We start from the raw sequence: 24,574 nt of genomic DNA on the forward strand, positions 1-24,574 counted from the left end.
TTACTCGGATTCTGTTAATATTAAACATTAAAAAGAAAAGGATATGAAAAGCTTCAGAGCTAAAAACCATGTGTTATTTCATATTTGCATCTCTCAAATGACTCAAGCGAAACTAAAATATATATAAAAGAAAATACCTTTTATTGAAATAACAGTAAAAATATTTTACCCAAATATCGCAGCTAATAGCAATTTATGATATTTAATTTGAAGGTAATGCCTAAGTTTAAATGCAGTCAATAAATAACACGTGCAGGCGTTTAGTATGAAGCTAAAAACAAACATGAGAGATTCGTAATTTTGAAGTTAGAAATTTTATAAGTTTCGTTCTACACAAAATACTTAGTAATTTTTGTATACAATAATGGTCATGACTTATTTAAAAAAAAATAAAATCTGCGAATTTGAACACTCCCTTTATGTTTGAAACTTGGCTTTAAAATTTAATGATTTTTGAAAACTTGGGGATTACCAACAAAACTGATTCTCAAGAACTTGGCGTGCTTATATGTATGGTTGTGAACCCAAACTAATTTAGTAAGCTGTGCAAACAAGTGAACGTTTCAACAAAATTGCTTGAATTTGTAATGTAGTTATGCAAACGTTTGGAGAATTATGTATGTTTTTATATCGTCAGTGCCAAAATTTGAACCGCCCATCCATTCAAAATTTGTGTAATGTACACTCATTTTAATAGAACATTTGGGATTTTTAGAAACACAGCGTTGTACAAACTGAACGCAAATGCAACAAATAAATTATCTGAATCACATATTTCCATCACGATATTGTATACAATTAAATACTTATATTGGTTACGCATTATGCAGGCCTAAATATATTAAAGTAGTTATTGATTTTTGTTTTTTGATATGGTAAATTTTGATTAAGTGGGTCTAATTCATAATGTGATCATTATGGCCTAAGCATTCAAACATTTCAAAGCCTATTCTGGAGCTATGTATTTAACTAGCAAATTGTGCACACCCCTAAAAACACTCAATATGTATATTTTACCACATTTCAGCAACATTTAAGATTAGACGTAAATATATAATTATTTATATCATGCATACAACAAAATTCGATACAAAAAATGGACACAAATTAATATAACAGGAACACAATAAGATTACGTCACGAAATTATGGCTTCAATATGATTGAGACATTGGTACGCTTAATTCAAAGTAATTAACTATTAAGTTAATACTGGGAGATGCTTTACCCCACAAATTTTGGATGGTTATTTTTACAGCCTATTTACATTTTTTAACCGTCTGTAGTTGACTTGAGATATTTAATTGTGTTTATTTCATTCGTTCCAGTTCGTATGTAAATTTAAAGTTGGAAGTCTCGGCATTAAATAAAATTGAATAATAATATTTAGAGAAGCAGCCAATCAATAAAAAAAATTAGTTTGCACTTTACAACACTAGTAGGACTGCCCGACACGAGATGGCATAGTAATCGCCTCGTCAAGCTGGTAGCGCCGTTGTGCGGTGCGCAGGAAAATTACCTCGAAATATCGTTCTTTCTCAGTCTGAACAACACGCGAGCAAGGAAAAGTTTTTTAAAAAAACTTGCCTTTTCACGCCAAGGAGAATAATCATTACTATTTTAATTATACTTCTCTGTGGTTTGGTGATATATTGTATGAGTGCAAGGGAATGTCGTTAGGGCTAGAGACTGTTCTAGAACTGTAAAAAAATTGAACGAGCCCATAAAAGCTGCTTGCCAGAGGCGAATGGCAAAGTGGAAGTATTGATGATATCTAACACGACTACCACACGCGCGTGTACAGCAGCCTTCACTCGTGTCCGTGCGCAAGGGCGGACACAGGGTTGACTTCTGGGCGGGGCACAGGTAGTCGGAACCTAGTATAGTACCTGTGTATTACTTCTCGATCCGGGAGGGGGGGGGGGGGGGTAAGCCTCCATCTAAATCCGCCACTGGCCGTGCACACACGGATAGCCTTCCGCAACACTGTGCCAGGCCGAGGAGCCAAAGCAGGCCAGACCCGGACGGTCCCGCCGCGAGGTGAAGCGGCGATGGAACGCACTGACGTGGAGATGCACAGACCAAGAGAACCCACCGGCAGACCACAGCCTGTACGCCTTTCACGTCAGCGAAGAGTTCGGGGCTGGTTTCGCCGGAAGTGACCTTGTCGGGTCGGACCCTTTTCAGGAGCACGTTCGCGAGGCTCTACCTCAGGATGCCGGAGCGTCCAGGGGCGAGACCTTCAGGTTCAAGGGCGTATGTCCCGTTCCAGTGTAGCTTTTATACTAACATTTAGCATGGTTAAACTTGTAGTTTTTCGAGTGGCCGAACTTCAACAAAATGAATATATATATATATATATATATATATATATATATATATATATATATATATATATATATATATATATGTGTGTGTGTGTGTGTGTGTGTGTGTTAGTAGTGCATATATATGCATATATATGTGTGTGTAGTGCATACTTTTGCATAATTAGCTGGTAAAGTTTAATTTTTGTGCAGCATGGATAAGGAAAACCAAATTTAATAAATAATTGAATATTTTTGGGTTTAAAGGCAATAATGGTGACTGCGTGGCATGGTTTAAAATTATTTCAGAAAAATTTATTTAATTATATTTAGCCTCTTAAAATCATATAAATACTGATGATTTTAAAAGGCCAGGTAAAATAATATAAAAATTTCTGAATGAAATTAAACCATATCAAATAGCAGCCAGTACAATTGAATTTAAACCTAAAAAGTTCCAGTTTTATATTCCACTAGCTTTTGCCCGCGGCTTCGCTCGCGTTAAGAAGTATTATTATTAATTAGGTATAGTTTTTGCGGCTTTACTTTTGTTTAGCGTGTGTAAAAAATTAAGGCCTACAAAACTTCTTTGTACACAATATTCTTAACTAATCTGTCATTAGGCGCTAAAACTATCAAGCTATTGGGTGAACTTACTCGTGAGCAAGCAACATAAAACTGTCCATGAGAGAAGCAATGTTCTCTCAAGTCAATACCCGCAAATTTGAGAGTTTGCCCCTGAGACTTGTATATTGTCATGGCAAAGCAGACTTTTAAGGGAAACTGTAATCGTTTAAATTCGAACGGGATATCATTAGGTATTAATGGGATTCGTGGTATAAATACAGTTTCCCCTTTCGCACACCCAGTTAATATAGTGGCTTCCACTATATTGCGATGTAACGCTTTCACTTGCAGTCTCGTACCGTTACAAAGTTTTGGTGGTTTTAAATTTCGCAACAACATAATTGGAACGCCCACACGCAGAATAAGCTTATGATAAGGCAAACCTGGCGGTTTCAATGAATTTAAAAATTCTACAGGGAAATTAGTAGCGTCATCTGTATTAACCACAGTATCAATCGAAGTATAGACCTTTTCTTCGCCCTCAAACGACATGAGCAGGATATAGTTGATAGCTGCTGCTTGATCGTTCTTTGGAGTAATTATGGCACGCTCACATAACAATTCAATAGGCTTGTCATGTATATGAATAATGTCTGGATAAACTTTAGACAGCAATTCTTGAACCGTAGTAACAACTGTGCACAATTCTTCCGGGATGGTTATCATTCCATCAAACGATGGAAAATCACCATTACCGATTTTAAGAAGGAGATATGAAAATCTACCAGCAGACTCATCCCCGCCCAAATGTGCTCTCATATTTTTAGAGAGCTTAAGAATATTAACCTGGGGCCACAAATTAGATTTCTTAATGCACGACTTTACTTCGTCAGCTCTGGTTCCTTTTGGCAACACTGGTAGAGTCTGCCGAAAGTCTCCGGCCAGAAAAACTGTTACGCCACCCATTAATTTTGTATTACCTCTTATATCCCTTAGTGATCTGTTTAAGGCTTCAATACCACCTTTATGAGCCATCGTTATTTCGTCCCACACGATTATTTTTGTACTCTTTAAAACTTCAGCAAAATTACTTTGTTTGGAGATGTTGCAAATGGGAATCTTGGCAGTGATTAAATTGAGTGGTAACTTAAAAGTAGCATGAGCAGTTCGACCACCTTCGAGTAATGTAGCAGCTATGGCGGACGACGCCACGACGCCACATCCAGGGCAATGCCGTGAGTACTTCTTACATTCGCCAAAAGTAAATTAATAAGGAAGGTTTTACCACTTCCACCTGGAGCGTCTAAGAAGAATATTCGACCGTCATTTGCATCTACACTTGTGATAATTTTATTGTATACTTCCTGTTGCTCGTCATTCAAGGATGCTTCATTTTTTCTAACTGCATCTTCTAAGGCCACTGTATTGTAACTGGTCTCCTTCACGTACTCTCTATTTTCAAAATGTATTGATGTTATTGGCTGAGGTAATCCATACTCTTTAAGAGGACGGCCGCCTAATGATAATACGGCATCCTCTAATACCGACAGGCATTTGTTAAATATCAGGTCCGATGAGTGCTCTACATCCACTTCACCTAGCCTTTCCAGTTGTTTTTTTAAGTCTTCAGAAAGGTATTCTTTGTATTTTTCCCAAAGACATAAGGGGTCGGAAACCTGGCAGAACAATAAAATAATAGCAAAAAGCTCTCGAATCATATGCGGTGTTTGACATGCTGCCTCTTCAGGAGCTGAATCCAAATGCCGATCATCTTCGAGTAGACCTAGAGCCTTGCACGCAGATTGGAAAGTGGGATGTAAGTGACCATCTACAGTTTTCAACGCTTCAAATGAAATTGGGCCTCTGATCTCATGTAGAAGCATTCGAAGGTGGTAGCATTCTGTATTGTTTAGATGAACAGTATAAACCCTACCTAGAACGTGTTCTTTTTTGATACCTGGCCATCCTTCAACATTCACTCCTCTCTTCCTTCTCTGAAACGATGGCTTGTTCCAAACGTAATACGCAGGGACTTCCGAGTATAGCAATATTTTTGCAAAGTCATCCATGTTACACAGATAGAAAAAGGAGAGGAGTGTAGTTGTAGGAGGACTACTCAATTTGTCGTACAAGTTCTGCTCATTAAAATGAATTCTCTGTCCATTTTCTAAATGGACAGCAAGGTGCACTACAGGAGGAAAACGCTCATGTATTGGGAATTCAAGGATTCGCCAAACTGCTTCAGCTGAACTTATATATCGACCACTTGCGTAGGTTGTAACTTCATCCTTCCTATCCTTCCCATTCTCTAAAGTAAACGTAGCCTGATCTGACCCTTTATTAACATATTTGCAAACGTATTTGATTGACTTCACTGAATGGCAATACTCTACGTTCACGTGAGCGTTACATGTTCTTAATAGCACTGGATTATAAGGAACCACCCTACGATTATCTATTGTAACACCCTTGATATCGACATAGAATCCACCGTCATCCAGAGAACGTCTCCTGTACTGCGGATAACCATCATCACCGGTTTGAGTTTCCTTAATAAGAGCCTTAGGATGTTTGCTGCACGAATTATCTTTCATGCATGGAGAATTTTGGTTTAAACTTCCACAGGGGCCATGTATCATATTACTTTGAACAATTTCGTAAAGCTCAGGATTACCATCGGGTTTAGGTATATCAGCACAAATAATATTGTCAATTTGATCCGGAGTGATGCGATGTTGAAGCCATAAAAGTATATGAATATACGGAAGACCTCGCTTTTGCCATTCCGTCGAATACATATAGCATCTCACTTCACCGAATATTTTCCCTTTTATCAACAAATCCATGACCTTTTTTACCTTTAATCGAAAGACACGCGAAATAATATCGTATCGATCATGAGATTTTTGTCCTGAAAGTAAGTGCTCATCTATGTCACTCCAGCGTGGGTTACATGTAAAAGTAATAAAAAGGTCGGGACGACCGTAATGTCTAACATAGGTCATGGCGTCGTGCGTTTTTTCATGCATGTATCTTGGTCCACCAGATGATGTACTACTATTTTTCCCAGCTGATTTGCTTCAGTATATTGCCGTCCAATTGCATCTTTTAAATTAATATAATTATCTGCGCGCAATTTGGCTTGATTGTTTTTTATGTAGTTTAGTCTTTCAGTTTCTATTTTTGCGTATTCATCTACCAAATATTGACTAAAAAGAGCGCGATATTTAACCAAAAAGTTATCTTCTCCTTCTCTGATCATTATTCTGTATGAATAAAATCTTATAGCAGAGACTGTTTTTTTCAAGGGAAACTTAGTTGTGGGATCGCATTGTGGTATGTTGATTGAATAGCCATCATCCCCCCAGCAAAATATCAACGGGTACTGCAGCGCATCATAAGCTCGATGTATCTCACTGATACGCTGAAGTGAGTTACTTCGGCTTTCGAGGATAATGTCTCTTCGGTCAAAATGCTTATCTACCAATACAACAGCCACTTCATTTGCCGTTGGTGCATTAAATCTGCCTCTGTGTTCTCTTTGTGGTTTTTTATCTGCATGTATTACGACCTTGAATGACTCTGAAGGCGATATTTTAACAATGGCTGTTTTTAGATATTTTATGTATGGGTTCACCTCATGTATCATAAGCTGCAATTGTTTGATTAAATTTGGTCTCAAATCAGGAAATTTATAACATCGAATATTAGCTTTTCTATCATCTTCACCGACGAAATAAATTTGCAGAAACTGTGCATCCTGCCCAGGTTCCGGTAATATACTTCCAATTAAATGATAGACTTGTCCTTGAACTTTAAAATTTGGTGAAAAACCGCCTTCTTTTATTTGTTTTCCACCAAAGGAAGTCATTTGAAAACAGGCATTATATTTTCTGATATTATCCATGAAGTGTACATGATTTGGGTGTAAATCATTAACCAGACTGTAAAGTGGTTCAGGCAGTTGTTTAAACGGCTCAAGTTGTACTTTACCGGCGCTACAACACATGCCAGGTGTCTCATCTTTCCACTTCAAGGCGTTACACCACTGACACTTGTACGTCATAGAACCTAAGACTACGCTGCTGTCAGTTCCATAGGCAATATCTGGTTCATACGCCAAACCCGAAAGCAACTTGCTTCTCCATACACGCTAAATTGTATTTTCTCTATACCGTGACTGAATAACTCTATGCACATCGGTATTCCTGGCCTGATATAGTGCAGCAGATTGCCTATGTTTTTCAGGGTTTGCAGCCTGGTAGGTGGCGACAGATTGCCTGTGTTTTTCAGGGTGTGCAGCCTGGTAGGTGGCGACAGCTTGCCTGTGTTTTTCAGGGTGTGCAGCCTGGTAGGTGGCGACAGCTTTCCTGTGTTTTTCAGGGTGTGCAGCCTGGTAGGTGGCGACAGCTTGCCTGTGTTTTTCAGGGTGTGCAGCCTGGTAGGTGGCGACAGCTTGCCTCTGTACATCAGGGTTTTTTTTTATTATATTCAGACACAGCTTTACGGTGGGATTCAGGTAGAGTCTGTCCATATTTTTGTGCCTTTTTTATTTGATTTTTTCGTGTGTAATTAGTAAACCTTGCCCTACGTTTGTTTTTCTTATTTTCTATTAATGTCACAGACTCAGATTGGGACAATAAACTTTTTATTAAATTTTCATCATAATTTATTGAAGATACCATAGGTGAATGTTCACGCTCTAAAACAGGTACCTCCTGACAACCCTTATCAACTTTAAGTTGCGAAGGTGTATCAATTCCAAAATCATGTTCTTCTACAGCTACCTCCATACGACGCCGAGTAATTTTCTGTGCAGCTATGGGAAGATAGGCATCAAAATTCCCACTGGACAAATCTTGGCTGAATCGTAATCACCTTACCGGATAGTCGTTAGATCCAGATTACGTATATATGAGACCGTTTCTATAAACTTCAAACTTAAATGGGAATATTAATCCTGCTGCTATTAACTCACAAAATCCGCCATAAGTAGAATTTTTCATCATATCAGCAAAATATTCGTCAGATGTTACGTAGTTATCACCATTCCTGTCGTGGGTCATAATTTAAAACTTGCTCCAGTCATTAACCACATATCTGACAATTTCTGAACGCACCTCCATCGCTCTATCTTGTGTTCCGTACATTAAATAAGAGAGAGCACGAAACAAACATGCACCGTCACCAACAATAGAGACGACAGTACATTCTTCAACTTCTCCATTAACGTTCAGATTTTCTTTAGCCATTTTAAAAAAGTCTAACCGACAAAACCTATACTTAAACCAAACGAAAACAAAACAAATGCCAAATACAAAGCAGAGTCTATAACCAAAACTAATAAACCGAAACAAAACAAATGCAAATGCAAATCAAATGAAAAATATATCCGATAGATATATTATCTATGCACTATGCACAAAAATGGTTAATTCAAAGTTCTCTCCAAAATTACTCAATGTAGATGGCGCTAACATACATAAATTAGTATATTTTAAACTGAAAAGTTACTAATCTTATATAGCCTGCATCTCAAAATCCTTTCTTAGGGGATGCCTACGTTATAGTAGCTTTATGCATGCAAAGTCTCAGCCCGATCGGTTTAAAATTGACAAAGTTTCATACAAACTTGTATCCCCTATTTTATCCCCTTGGGGGTAGAATTAAAAAATCCGTTCTTAGCGGATGCCTACATCATAGCATCTACCTGCATGCCAAATTTCATCCCGATCCGTCCAGTGGTTTGGGCTGTGCGTTGATAGATCACTATGTCAGTCAGTCACTTTTGAGTTATATATATTTAGATTCCATTATCTTTATCCATACTACACAGAAACGTTAACAATGCAACTATGCCACCTAACTATGCAAAAAGTATGCGATAAATTTTTTTTTTTAATTTTGTGAAAATCAGCCACTCATCAAGTGTGTCGAACGTAAATATAAAATAATGATTTTCAACGGGACATACACCCTTAAAGCTGAACTCACAATGAACCTTCTCATCCGCCCGTCACACGTCCGTCCGTTCGTCAATCACGTGACCGGCAGCCAATCAGATGGCACGAAATAGCCCACCCTTCCGTCAGTCAAAACCTTCCTACGCTTTAACTTTCGACGGAAGGATCAAGTTATTACCTCAAAAATGTCTGCAAGGCATTTGTTTTTTAGCTGCTTCTGTATTATGTTTTTAACTTGCCTATGAACACATTTTAAGTTTGATTTCTGAAAAAAAAAAAATATCTGAGACACGAAATTAATTAATAATGCACAGTGTAGTCGTCAGAGAAAAAAAAAAGGGGGGGGGGGGGGTTGTAGAAAGTCGGTCCAGATTTTTAAGAAAAACTCCATACACAGCAAAAATATTTTTATTATATTTTTTTTTACTTGAATAATTAATAATTATTTTCTTTTATTTTATCATTATTTTTGCAAATTCAGTAGCCACTTTCTGTGGGTCGATGTGAACGATATAGTGGACATTAAGTAAGGCCAATCCACTCAGTCTGTCCTGATATATGGTATCCCGCAGATAGGTTTTAATCTTCTTAAGCACGAAAATGTCCTCTTCGGAGTTGCCGTTGAGACGGGAAGGGTGGCCAAGGATATCAGGAGGCAGTGGATGTTAGGGTATAAGCCCGCGACACATTTGTCCACTCTTAGTGGTGTTGCAGAGCGGTACACTTCTTGCCAGATTTTAAACTCAGCTTTGATAAGTATGCATTCATTTAGGGCAGAACTGCTGCATACTTTGCAATGCACTCGTCAATCTCTGTGTTAGCACAAGTTACACAGTTTTGGGGCCAAATGCTGCATAAAACAGTAATTTTTCTTCTTCCGATGATTGGAAAAACGAGCAGATACATGGCCTATTTATTATATATGATCTACAAATAGGAGAACACATTTGATTTTGCATTGGCTTTGAACATAGGAGGTTGTGCTATGCGAGGCATTTGTATGATACCACCATTTTGTAACAAATGATCAGAAGCTGCTTCGAAAACAGTTTTGAACTTTTCGTCGGTGTTATCTATACTAATATTATAAAGCTGAAGAGTTTGTTTGTTTGTTTGAACGCGCTAATCTCAGGAACCACTGGTCCGATTTGAAAAATTATTTCAGTGTTGGATAGTACATTAATCGAGGAAGGCTATATGCTATATTATATTATCAATAACATTAGGGATCCTTACTAAAAGTCCAATTTAGAATCAAATGCGTTGGAGGGGGTTAGATACAACATGCAGTACACGTACGAAGTGTGTGTTGACAATGCCGCAGGCGCTAGAAGTTTATTTCCTATTGCCTATTAACATTGTTGCCACGCACTAGATGCCTTATCATTCTTAATTTTCCCATACAAGTAAAAAATACACCCGTGTGATATTAACAACGAAGCAATCAGTACCCTCATAAGAGTTCAATTAGTATTTAAATACTTTTTATCACTTTAAATCGCAAACCTAAACTATTGTTTTTTTTCCTCTCTCTGTGTTTAATTGTTTTTTTATTGCTCTTTTTTTCAAGTATATATATTTTACAGACTTGAAACTTCACAGTAATGTTCCTTATGTTACGCAGGATGACATTTTCCGAAAATTAGACCCCATGGGTGGTTAAAACCAGGCAACAGTGGGTACTTTGTCTGCATGAGAACAGGATTTTGCATTGTTCATGCCTTCTGCGTCTCCATGGCAACGGGCATCGCGCGGCAGTGGCGTACCCACAAGGAGGGGCATGTATAATGAGCGGCGCAAGAGTGATCTGCCTGTAGACTGCCGTAGCGAAGTACGGGTACATCAGTTGTACGTTGCGTGCACGAGTCGGGAAACCATCGGTGCTATTCATTTTCTCTCCGGTACATTATACAGCATTGTAATAAATTTTCACTGAATTTTTTTTTATTTACCATTACTGTAAATGGGAGATGTGGCTTAATTTTTTTCCATTAGTATAGCCGTGCGAAGACGGGTCGGGCAGCTAGTTTCTAATACGTTTCAAGGTAGCTAACACGATATCACTGTAACTAAGCCCTTTTTAATCAAGTCACAGTCGACAGCCTGAAGTTGTTTGCAAACGATTATTGTATACCTCATGATTTTCTCCAAGAAAAAAGGCTATTATAAAGTTGGTCGATCGTAATGTACTCAACATTTGACATGACTTCTGCGCCATGTAAATGTTGCGACTTTCTTGCAACTCTTCCAACCCTGGCACATTAGCAGCGTCAAGTTCTTTGAAACGATTTCCTGGTTCATGTTTGTGCACCTACAGATTTTCACACATTACCAGAACTGCTTTTTGGTGGTCAGTTGGAAGAAGTTATCGTATTTGACTTTGTTTATGTTTGCTTACCAATTGTGCTGCTGGGTGAAGTTATCTCGCTTGTCGCTAAGTGTGAGAAGCTTCAGACAATGTGCTTCGAATGACATGAGCGTTGACAATTTTCTTGCCTTTAGTTCGGGGGGGGGGGGGGGCGATTTAATCCTCAAAACACCCTCCTGGTTACTCCTATGATGCAAGGTAACTCGAAAATATATTTAATAATTTATAAGTAGGTACTTAAGCGTACATGTCGTCAAACTCGTAAATCTTTACAACGTAAATTTTCTCAATCATTTAAGCCTTAATAGTTATTTGGCAGCATCCAAGAATAAAAATATAATGACGGACATGCGGACCATTGTGAATCTCTCGGCTTGTTGGCGGATGGGCGGATGGAGGACGGATAGACATGACGGATCATTGTGAGTCCAGCTTAACGTGTACTACAGCTGACCACTCTCGCACCATAGCCAGCAATACTGCGGACAGCAATCATTGTCCAAGAACGACCACGCCTTCATCAAAAGAGAAGTCGCGCCTTTCCCCTTTTGTTATATTACTCATTCTGAAAATTTAAACTTTCCAAGGTACTGAAAATTATTAATCCTCGAAAAATGGAAATTGCATATAACATAATCATGTTTATGAAACGCTCGAATCTTGAACAATCCAGCAAATATTTTTTTAAGACTTATACCTGTATTGTGTTAGAGCACGGGCTAAAGTTTTAAATTTGATTACACCAAAAAAAGTTTGGAAAAGGAAAACCTTTATATTCCGGGAACTACCAAATAACTTTAAATTCTATAGCGCTTGAAAAAGATAAAAGAAAATAGGTAACCCTTTAACCATAAAGAGATTATAACAATTATTGGTATTCATATTCTGAAAGGAGCAACATACGAAAAGGTCAGAAAAAAGACTACGTAATTGACATACACAGAATTGCAATTAAAATGTTGTGTTTGAAAACTAAGCTACGTGAGATTGTCTCCGAAACTCTCAGGTAGCAACTCAGTACTCATAGGTCTGATATATGCCGAGGTGTTGGCGCCGATCCTACAACCCATGACAAATTTGGAAGACATCAGCAATCACTGTCTCTGAGGACACTAACATAATTTGAATCCTAATGATTTCAAATTGCTTGAATATGTTAGTATTTATTAATCTGTGTTACGTGTTATTCTTGCAAATTAAATACCTATTAACATTAAATGATATCTAACATATAGGATTTTTTTTAAGACATTAACCATTGATGTTACACTGTATGTCATAAGAAACCTTAATAACGGACAAAAAAGATGAATATTAAAAAACATAGAAAGCAAGGCAAAAACAGCTGATGTCAAAAGTCAGAAAATCATAGACAGCACAGAAAATTTCCGTGGAAGTATTTTTGTGCCTGAGGACGGGAACAGATCTCAGTTCCCGAAACGTCATCTGGTGTCTTAGGAAGCCTAGTTAGTCTGTGCTGTCGTCGTTGTGGTGTCCAGGATATGTTTTTTGCACATTGTTGGGTTCACCAGTGCGACTCTGTGTTGTGGAGTAGGTATCATTGTTGGGTTCGTCTGTTAGTTGCTGTGTTATCCAAGACCTTATTTTTGGTCTTTATCTACTCTTTTTGTTGCAACTGTCTCGGCGTTAACAACCCACTTTGTCCATCTGTGCTGTAATATTTGCTGACTAATTCTTTCCACTAAAATTGTCAGTGCATTTTTTAAAATTTCTTTTTTTTTTTTAACTTTTAACATCGGTTGTTTGCTGCCTGAATCGTAAACGTTGGGCACCGTCAAGCACAGATAGCAGCACGGAATGCAGCACTAAACAGCGAAAAATACTTGAAAAAATAATATACCCTGGCTTTGGACATGATAAATTTTACTCAAAAACTGCCAATCTTGTTAAAATTCAGTAAATAGTTATAACTCTAAAGTTTTCGCACACGATAGGTGACTATGAATTATAACAAGTTTTAAAGGCTATCTGCAATATTATGAAGTTTAATTTTTAATATCTATGTGAATTCATGTACATTTATTACCCAATAAAAGTAAGTAATTTAATTTTACTGTAGGTAAAATAAAGGATATAGGTCTACCTAGTACGAAATAATCAATTCTCTGAACTTGGCTATGTATTTGTAATATAATAGCAAAAAGATAAACAAATAAAATGTATTCATATATTCTTCTTAAAGTACAATTTATATAATATATTTATCAATTAGTAGGCAGGTTTGATAGGTAAGGGAACACAGGTTTCAGGGTGGGAATTCGGAGAGTCGTGATGGCCATCTTGCATTACATAAGTTACTCTATGGTTTTTAGTTATCCAGATTTGAATGTTTTTCAGCTAGCTTCTTTTCTGCTTGTGTGTGCGGATTGAAAAGATTGTGTGGATTGTGTGGTTTATGTGGTTAATGTGATTTATGTTGATTGTTAATATATGTGGATTATTGTGTGAATTATATGGATTGTATGGATTGAGTGGATTGTGTTAATTATGTGGATTATGTGGATTGTGTGAAATATGATGGTTAAGTGCATTAGTGTTTGAAATATATCTATCTTTTTATGGTGTATGTGGATAAGTGTTTGAAATATAAGCATTGTGTTCTTTAGTAAATATATATTAAAACATGTTATGTGTTTATATTTTTTCTATAATATTGTTAAATACATAGCTCAGTTCATTGGACACAAATTATACCTTTACTTGCAACATGAGAACGCACGAACTTAATCGTTACCGAGGTTAGATGTTTACACATCACTGGCGACTACTGAAAGACTCGTTCATATTTATTTTATGTTTCTGCAGTAAATTTTGGTGCGGTAACTTAAGGTATGTGTTACCAATAGCAAGCAACCCTAGCGGCGGCAGCGCCGGGGTACAGTCGCAGGGCCGTAGCCATTGAGTGTCCAGTATTGTACAACCATTATAACTTTCATAGATGAGTAAATTTGCTTTGAAACTGATTTTTAAAATAAAATTGATTTTCACATTCTAATCTCTAGGTGTTGCAGAATTTTATAACTAGCCTATTGCGTTTTCACATAGAAAATTAAGTAATGATTTATCTTGAGAAAACAAAACGGAACATTTTATGTTTTGGTATTCATTTAATTATTTTTAATTCCTCTTTCACAAGTCCAATGTCTTATGATTTTGTTAATTAAAACAAGTCTTAAACACACATAATAATGTTATTAAATACATGAAACAAACATGTCAAGTTTGTATGAAAAACATGCTTACATTATAGTATAGTGTGCAAACTAAAACAAAATCAGCCGCTTCTGTATAAGAAGCATGTCGGGTTATTATTTTTTTTGGGGGGGGGGGGAGGGCGATAGAGAGATATTGTTGTTGTCCAGCAAGGATAACAATAATCATTTTTAAATAATCTAGATGTACGCAGCTAAGATGCTGTTCTTTTTTATATGTAGGCCTAACGTCTTATTTTTCGGTATACGGCAATTGATAGGAGTAATGTAGTGAATGGAATGGAAAGTTGTAACCACAGTGCTGCCATCTGTGGTGTATGGCGCGAACCAAAGTTCACAAATCCAAAGGATAACTTTACAGTATTAGCTGTTAAATTAATTTTAACAAGATGGGAAGTATTTTAATAAAATTCCTCGTCGAAAATCAGTTCCAAAGCCATATTTAGTATTTTGTCAAGTCTTTTTCGCTTTTATCGGGGCCTTTTTAATGATATAGTTTAAACTTTCGGTCTGCTAATGGAATGATTGAATAGTCGACGTAGCTGCTCCGACAGCGAATCCAAGTGGTGAGTGCGGAAACTAGTAAAATTCGCTTCAAGAAACATAGTTGAAAACACGATTTTGCGTATTGTTATCACGTCCAGCATTATTTTAGAGAATTACACATTAAATTTCGTGTCCGAGTTGTAAGCGTTTTCCTTTGAATACCAGCCGAGACATCGATTTAATTGAATTTTTTTTTGTTGCGGAAATAGGTGAGTTCCGAAATCCAAGTCAATTAGTTTTAGAGAATGGTTTCGAGAGAGTGTGAACATTAGGGAAGCCGAGAATGTTTTATTTGACTTTTGTTGGTAACACAAAGACGTTATTATTTGTGTTGAACCAAATTTGTGCCTAAATATAATATTAAGTGCACAAACATTTACTTCTAGGCCTATACGTTCAATGTTTACTTCATAAAAATTCCTACTGAATTAATAAGATCATAAAATTAAAGAATGAAAATACAATAATGCAGTTTATAAAGGTTGTTGTGTACATTTATTTGAAATTTTAAAAAAAGCCTAGTTGGAATAAAATGGAAAAAACATAGATGTAAACATTTACAATATTGATAAAATGCAATAACATTGATAAGAGAACCACTTAGTAACATAACCACAATATCCATGCAGATGTATTGTATTAAGAGGGAGAGATTGGAAACGAAAGACGCCATTTTAATTTCAACAGTATTTTATCTGTAACCATTTACTATTGATTGATATTCAAAATAAGGCTGACTGAAGCATGATATATAATCAAATGTATTGCCGGAAGCTTCTAGAGTTCTATAAATATAAAATGGAGACATAATGTAATAACACTTCCAGCACACACTATATATTAGGTTTTGGAAATCTCGTATTAATGCGTAATCTTTGCCTTGCCGAAGGCAAATATTTATAATCAACCGATAAAAAGTAGTTTGGCCATGTCATTATAACTGTCGAAATTAATATGGATTGTTTCTATTCCCATATTTCCCCCTTAAATTTGGCACATAAAGTCGGAATAAAAAATATATAATGAAAAGGATCAATAAAAACAATCTTTTTGACACCAACCTTCAGTATTTTGGCTTTGAAGTATTGTCAATACATTTACTTTGACAGTTTATAGTCACTTACTACCATTGCTACTACTTGTTACGCCGTATTAAAATAAAATGTTATGTTACGTATTTTAATCTATATTTGACAAGCTTATCAGTTGCTATTCCCATGCTTTAAATTTGAAACAAACCAACAGCTCCACATAAATCATTTAGGCCGTGTACGAATTCAAGTGCACATCTACGTATGTTCTTGCAACCCCGCATAACTCACTTGTTATGATGTACGTATATGATTTCTGTCCTCTATAAATTATATAAGCCAACTCAAAAATTGTTTTTTCAATAAATATATTTACTTCTAGAAAACATTTTAAGCTGAAAACAGATATTTATTTCGGGAAGCCTGCAGTTCACAGGGAACGGAGCCACATGTTCCAGTGATTCGGGTTTGTGCATCCTTTTTTTTAATATGTAACATTTTAGCTCCCGTAATTTGGCATTTGGTGGGAGTAATTTCGTAAATGTAACGGAAGTCAAAGAACGGAAATGTGTAACAACCACGGTACTGTATTCTGTGGCAGATGGCGCAAACAAAAGTTCACAAAGACAAAGGGTAACTTTATAGGATTAACTGTTCAGTGAATTTGGACAAGATGGACAGTATTTTAATAAAATTCCTCGTCAAAAGTTAGGATTAAAGTAGGGCTTTAAATTTTTTGTTCAAGTCTTTTTAGCTTTTATCGGAGCCGTTTAATTATATAGTTTAAAACATCGGTCTGCAAATGGAATGATTCGTCAGTCAACGCAGCTGTTCGGCAGCAAATTCTAGCGTGTGATTCGCGTAGAGATACGTAGTTCAAAACACAATTTGCGTACCTTTATCACGCTCAGCATTATTTCTAATAATTCTACGTAGAGTTTCGTGTTCGAGTTTCGTATTATAAGGGTATTTGTAACATTATATCAAAATACATTGCTCGTTTTTGAGGTTAGATGTTAAACATCAGTGGCAAGTATTGGTGATGTTACACATCACTCGCTCACGCGTTATTTTTGATGTTTTCCCTAAATCAATATAGAGGTATTAGTAGAGGAAGAAAAGCAGGACAATGTGTTGTTTCTTGTTATATACCTTAAAAATATTTCCAAGAAAATGCTCATACGTATCTACTGGTAAAAGTTTTAGAGGGCCTAAGTCGTTACTGTGCTTGCCTACAACTTGCCTCAATAATGACGGGGACCTTACATCAGGACCTGTCGCAACAGATATCAAGTACGTAAGAAAGATACTTGCTGCAATTTTTAAATAATAATTCTATCAAATAAAAACAAGAAAAAAATTTTCAATTTGCAGCAAGTAATTATAGTTCACGCGGTCGTACCTATACATCAGTACGTGCATCCCAAAGTTGCAAGAGTCAGCGGTGAACTTCGGAGAACTTAAAAACTATCCGCGCTGGCTTCGTGTCATGTAGGCTTCCCAATTTTTTATTACTAAACTACCAAAACACAAATTTATGGCAATATCCTTAAGTTAATAAATTTGCTGTACAAGTATTTTAATCACTAAAGTGTTTAATCAAATATAACCTATGGAATGAATTTATAAGGTGAAATTTTTCTGAAAGTATACGGGAACTACACAGATTTGTTTAAATGTGTACTTGCATACTTCACTTCCAGTTATAAGTTACGACCACCTAGGCGTGTGAAACCCAAAAATAAACATAAGAAAAGAATATCTGAAAAAGTTTTACTTATGTAACTAACCTAAGTAGGTGTGTATAGTAGGTACGGGAGCACCGGCTGCAGGCTCAGGATCAGGGTTACGCGGCGGCCATCTTGGATTATATACACCCTGGTGACCATCTTTGATTACATTTCCTTCCGCCATCTTGGATTTGAAATAACTTCGTTCTCCCTCATTCCTACTTGTCATCTGCCATATTCATTTAAAGATATTTTTAATTCATTAAAATATATTTTTAATTAACAATATTAATTAAAATTGATTTTTAAAACGGATTGCCACAGATGTATTGCAACGACAGCTGGAGCGGCAGCTGGCCGCACTTATCTCTGGGTGACCCAGGTAGTGTCCACCTCCCCTCCTCCCCCTCCCCTCTCCCAGCGCCTTTTCAAATAGTCTTGGCGCCTAATTGACTCGCCCGGTAGGTTCTGAGCGTTCCTAGATCACCACCTGCGTTAACTGGTGTAACTAGAACGCCATTGTTCTGGAATCTTCGGGTGTCAAGTCAACCCTGATGACGAGACGCTTCAAAGTGGTGTGAGACCATTACAGAAGGGGCCGAGTGGTATAAAAATGGCGACACCAGTCTCTGAGGAAATGAAGTGAAGAGGGCGAGTGACCTCTTGGTGAGAGAAAGCGGACGTGGAGTGACGGGCTTCGTGTGCGGAGACTGGTGCATCTGGGACTGTGTTGTGTGCGACGGACAAGGGAGCAATGTGAGACAGTATGATGAGACAGAGGTGCGAGGTAAAATATGAACAGTAGGGAGAGCCGCTGTCGCGTCAAGATCTAGTGGGGAGAGTAAACTGTGGACTAAATGAAATGGTGATTAATTAGTGTGGCGATGTCACCTCAACAAACAGTGCAACACTAAAGATTTGGGCCTTCCAATATGGATGTCGTGACGTCATAATCCAATATGGTGGAATCCAATATGGATTTAAGGCTAAGGTCAAACTTCAGGTCTAGGTCAACTGTCAATGTCAAAGATCAAGGTCAAAGTTAAAGGTCATGGTTAAGTTCATCAAAGATGATCCCCGTGACTTCACAATCCAAGATAGCGTACCTGTTCCACGGCTCCCGACCCATGGACCAGCTGCCGAAAAATACATTCTTTTACTACTCCCGTTTTAGCCTTTTTCGCGGTCAAAAAAAAAAACAAGTTAAAGACGAAACGATCAAGCGAAACTTCTATAAACAAGTGCAATGGCTCTTAAAAGTTATTATTAATTAGAGACTTTTGAGAAATTTTACGCGGTTTGTAAAAGCGCTATTAACTAAAATATCAAGAACTTTGGTTCATTTCAGTGACATTTAAAATACTTCTAACTCATGAAAATATATGCGGCAAATTCGGATATTTTTTGTACTGATCTGAAAACAAATAAATACGGTATGTTGTTTTACACTAGCTTGGCAAATCGTAAGCTAATGTAGGCGCGGGAGACAAGACTCCGGTGTATGTCCATCATCAGCCCATGTCAGTGTTCCCTCGGACAAGTTGAGACGGCGAGTGCCGACGTGGAGAGCAATCACTATCTCGGCGCGCTGAGGTTCAGTCAGCGAAGAGAGTTATCTCGCCCTCTGGACCGCGTCAGAGTAACACTCGCTCGTCGCGACAACTCGCCTCAGAGCAGGCGCGGCTTCAGAGCTCTCGCGAGCCGGAACTGCACTCCATTTTTCTAATTTTTTTTTTAGGGAAAAATATATATTTATAAGCATCGGAGATATTCGCGGTCATTTTCTGGAGTTTCTTGGCTTCTGGGTTACTAGGTAACTGCTACCCAGAAGATGGCGACTGCAAGGTTGACCGAAACATCGGTGATATATTCCCCGTCAACGCTCCTTTAAGTGAAGCAACTCCAGATATACAAACGTTTACTCAAATACTTGTGTTTTTCTTTTTTCATGGAAAGTTGTATGGGACTATTAAAGATGAGTATTTGAGGCCATGGAATTTATAAACATTCCAAGGCTTATTGAATGTCTTGTTTTACATCTGGCGCCTTTCTTTATACGATATGTCCCTCCCCCCGGAGAAGTCACCCTCAAGCCGCCCTTGTCTCAGAGTGCACAGAAGAGCTAAAGCTTAATACGGCAAAAAAGTGCGTACTCGTAGCCCTGTTTCCTTATTGCTGCAAGTCAAAGTCGAGGTATCAACAGATTAACAGATACGTTAATCGATGATGTGGCGGACTAAATTAAAATTTAAATACAAATAAGGGTTTTATTCAAGTGATGTCTGAATTATATTTTCATTACAATTTTTATACTACTCATGCTTTGAGAATTCTAAAAAAAAAAAAAATTGTATTTGAAATTTGAAACTTGAAAAAGTAGTGTTTTAAATAGTTATTCTATAGCTATGTATAGATATGAGTGGACAGTTACCTTTATTAAAACCTGGAACTATCTTCTATATATGTCTCATTTGTTTGCTAACGAGAGAGAGTAAATAATAACTAGAAACAGTGAGTCTATGAGAAATCACGAAATTGTACTCTCAATAAATGAGCTCTCTCTGTTTTCCTCTCTCTATCCAGAAACGGCATCTTAAGGGTGTAGAATCATAAAATTTTCTCTCCAATATTTCGCCTTTTTGCAAATAATTTGTAATAAATTCATAAAATAAACAGTTTTAATTTTTTATAAAAGTGTTTTCTTCTAAGCAAGTCCATATTTAATGGTGGTTTTGAACTTTACGGCAAATGTTTATTTCAGTCCTAGCATGAACTCAGAGCATGAAACCACGTGTTATGCAGATTTGTATGAACCGTTCGTAGGCAGCCTTGGTCTTCAAACTCTTTATTCTTATTATACTTATCATTACATCAATTTTAATAAGTTTGCCCAACACAATGAAAACTCAAGTTTATATGGTTTAGTGGAAACCTAATTTTTATTTATTTCAATTGATGATACACTAAAAATAAAATATTTTAAGATGAAGGCTATATAAAAACGGTTTCATGCTTTCAGTGAATGCTAGGACTTACATAATTTTTTCCCCTTAAAGATCAAAAGCACCATTAAATAAGCACTTGTTTAGTTGAAAAAACTTTTATAAACAATTAAATGTGTTTATACTCAGGATAAATTAAACATAACAAGTTCAAAAATTGTATTCAGTACTGTGATGCGTTATTTAATTTCAAAAAGAGTTTAAATGGGTAATTTTCAAATAGCTCACTCCAAAACCAACTTTGAAAGTGTCATTTGATTTTCAAAATGTTTGAGGTTATCTGCTTAAAATTTATTTGATGACGAAAATTGGTAGCCATTTTCCGTCCAATACTACCCATCCACGTTCTTTAAATGATTAATGCAATGGGGAATTATGTTTTATTACAGTTTCTTTGACGTGCGCCATGGCAGAATTGCACTGCTTGTCATGGAAAAAATTCAAGAACGCAAATTAAAAAAAATTTGAAAGGAAAACATAAACCCACAGAGAACAAGCCTAAATCAGCTATTTCAAACGGATAAACCCAACGCTGTGCTTAAATGTACTTAAACAGGTATTATGGACCATACGACGACGACAGCACAGAAGAACACATTCAACCTTAAATATCAGAGAGCACGAGCAGTCCGTGGGAGGAAAACGTCGCAACTGTTTTGTCATAGGAAACCTAGCGTGTTCGTCGGTGTTGTCCATAATATGTATTTATATTCATCGTTGTGTTCACATATTTGCTGCGTTGTACATGTTTTGTCGTCTGCCTCCATTTACTGTTATTATTTAAAGTGTCGCGTTGTTGGCCCACTTTGTTAACTGTGCTGTAATTAATTTTGTTTTCTTCGAGACCAAATTCCTTCCACGGAATTCTCGTACTGTCCGATACTTAAGTTTGAATGAGTTCGTCTGTGCTGTCGTCGCTGTGTTGTCCGTAACGCCTGTTTGGATTCATCTGTTTTACATGTTTGATTTCTTAATTTGCGATATTGAATGTTTCCTGTGACCAGCGGTGGCGTGCGTCCGACTGCGCGCGGCTGCAGGGACTGACCTGTCTCGCTGGAGAAGAGGATGGGGGGAGCGAGGTTGGCGTTGGCGTAGTGGCGCGGCCGCGAGTAGCGCGCCCGGCTGAACAGCTTCAGCACGAAGCAGATGAGCGCCGTGAAGATGGCCAGTCCCGTGGCCACGCCGAACAGCGTGGGCACGTCCGTCGTCAGCAGCACCAGGTCTGCGCACACCAGCCCTCGCCGCTCCTCGCGTGCACAGCAAGCACAACGGCGTCGCACAAGGTTCACGCCGGTATTCCAAGCCGTTCGGGTAATCCTGCCTTTTCGGTACACAACCGTAGCCTAACTCGCCAAAGGAACAGTTCGGCAAACGTTTTAATAAACGGTGCCCTCCGCGAGGCTAGAAACTGGTTCCAATGCATTCTTCGATACAACTGTTAACGCAAAAATCCTAGAGTTAGAACCACCACCGCACAAAAATGGAACCGCCATACAATTTTATCAAGTATTTTTTTAAGTTGCGATTATCATTATTAAAGTGTGTAAAAAGTATTCCAAAATAGTTTCACCACCATAAAGTTTAAAGTTTAATTTAGCACACCAATACGTTTGGTAGGTCCTCCGATGTTCACAAAAGTGACTATATACGAGTTAATGGTGCAAGACGTGGATCCGCTATCTGGACAAAATTAATAAAAAAAATTGAGCTCTGCGCATGCGCGGAAGTTTGGGCAACATATATGTCACGGATAGGACACCAAAATGCGCTCCCTAATAATAAGGGACTATATGTGTCCTATCGTGCACTAATAATTCGGATAGGTTACAGGTGTAGCAATTTCAACACCTAAATCCTTATTTTTGTGTCTTGGAATACCGGCCTTAAAAATTTCCCATTTAGTTTAAAAGAGACTTAGGTTTTTGTAATGTTGCAGAGTCATTTAAATGTTTGAGTTAGTAAATGAAACTTTTTTTTTAAATATAGGTAGAATATGGAAAGTTGTGTTGTGATGTTGCTTAAACGTGTCTCGAACATTGGTTCATTATAAGATATCATTCTGCTAATGAAACTTCTGTTTATGAAAATTGGTTCTGCCACTTTGAATTTTCAAATATTGTGCTAAAACATACGACACATATTTTGTATTGCTTTTTGTGGTTCTGTATCTCTACAAACCATGTGTTTTAGCTTTGGTTGCTTTTTCATGTTAACAATCAAAAATAGGTTATTTTTATTACAGTATACTTCTGGCCAGTCTAATGTAGAAATCTTTGATTTCTTCTCGGCTATTAGCTAATTAGCTGTTAGCTAATGGTTATTAATAAATGTTGACTTATAATTATTAATTTATAATCAAACAATATTATTAAATTTTATTAAAATGTCAAGTTATAAATAGGTGACTCATTTTTGAGGTTATAATAAAAAAATTGTAGACTGTTATTTATTTACGAATTCAGCATTTAACTGCTGGAAGTACTTATTCAATTTTTTATGTTCGCTACTGCACATGACACTAATGTTGAACTCAATAAATAAGCTTTCGAAGTTAAGTCATATTTTAATGAGTCTGGGCATCAAACTGTAGATAGTATTTAAAAAAAATTGAAATAGGGCAGGGAAGAAATATTTACACTTAACATAAACTTCAGGAAGCGTGATAATTTTGATATGTAAAAAATAAAGTAATCTGAGAGTATATATCACTTTAAAAAATTATTAATAAAAAAAAACAAGCCAATACTTGTGTAACTTCTACCCAATGTAGGTTGACTACGAGAGACAGCGATAGGAAAGATGATTCTCTTCATTTGCCTCACACATCCGATCACGATATCGATAGCTTATTAGTATGACTTCACAAAAAAGTGGTAGACCAAAAACATTTTCCTTTTCAACATAAAGTTATGGATTATATCGGGTGTCGCGGCAGCAGTTAATGTAAAGTAAAGACGGATGGGAGTTGTGTGTTTTCTCACTGGCTTTATATTCTTAAAGGCCCGTCTACAACAGTCCGAACCTGTGGGCGGTCCTTGTCCTTGTCCTAATGTGAATGACGTCATATTGTGGCGCGGAAAACTGACCTGTCTACAACTGCGATGTCAGAATCTGCTGATTTATAAAGTAGTCGCCAGAGCGCAGTAAATGAAAAGCGCCAAAATAAGTATTTTTGATTGTTTTTGGGTATTGTTTTCGTTCATTGTAAATGAGTACGCAGTTAAGTTTTGAATACTGTACGGCCTTTTAATATTATTTTAACTTGTGAAAGTTGCAGTAGTTATTCCCTTCCGTTTAATACTGTCTCCACCATACATGGCACCAGAGGGTCGCACGGACCAATCAGCTAACAGTGTCCGTCGACCACAATTTGGGACAATGCTATTGTAGACGGGGCTTAGCTCGAGTGTGGCATTCAGACAAGCAGGACGCAACCCGACAATGGTACCCCAGGATGCTGCTAGCTCCAGGTGGCTGACTGGCTTAACTCTGTTTGTTGTTCCAAGAACCTCGTGCAGATAACACTGGCCAAACATGGCCTTCCTCGAGTACAGGACCTTTGAGAAAGGTCAAAAAATGAAATGGGGGGGGGGGGGTAGAGGGAGAACAAAGGAAGGGCCAAAGGGGTTAGAGGGGAAGAGGGAGGGCTGAGGGAGGGCATTGGGGGTCAGAGGGGTAGGAGGAGGAAAGAGGCAGGATAAAGGGGCAGAGGGAGTGAAGAGGGAAGAAAGAGAGAGTGGGCAGAGGGAGAGCCGAGGGATTCAGAGGGTGATCATAAATTAATCAGAGGGGAGTCAGAGGGAGGAAAAGGGGGTCAAAGTCCCTGGGG

At 37.5% G+C, this 24,574-nt stretch overlaps 1 protein-coding gene across 1 annotated transcript in view; it reads right to left on the reverse strand.

Moving 5' to 3' along the window:
* The window catches only part of LOC134527680 (uncharacterized), a 165,986-nt gene that overhangs the window by 39,373 nt on the left and 102,039 nt on the right, over positions 1 to 24,574 (reverse strand). Inside the window, exon 4 of the mRNA XM_063360579.1 lies at positions 21,791 to 21,967. Coding sequence (XP_063216649.1) covers positions 21,791 to 21,967 — 177 coding nt within the window. The remainder of the gene's footprint in view (positions 1 to 21,790; positions 21,968 to 24,574) is intronic.

The sequence above is a fragment of the Bacillus rossius genome, chromosome 1 (assembly GCF_032445375.1).
Source record: "Bacillus rossius redtenbacheri isolate Brsri chromosome 1, Brsri_v3, whole genome shotgun sequence".
NCBI classification, from domain to species: domain Eukaryota; kingdom Metazoa; phylum Arthropoda; class Insecta; order Phasmatodea; family Bacillidae; genus Bacillus; species Bacillus rossius.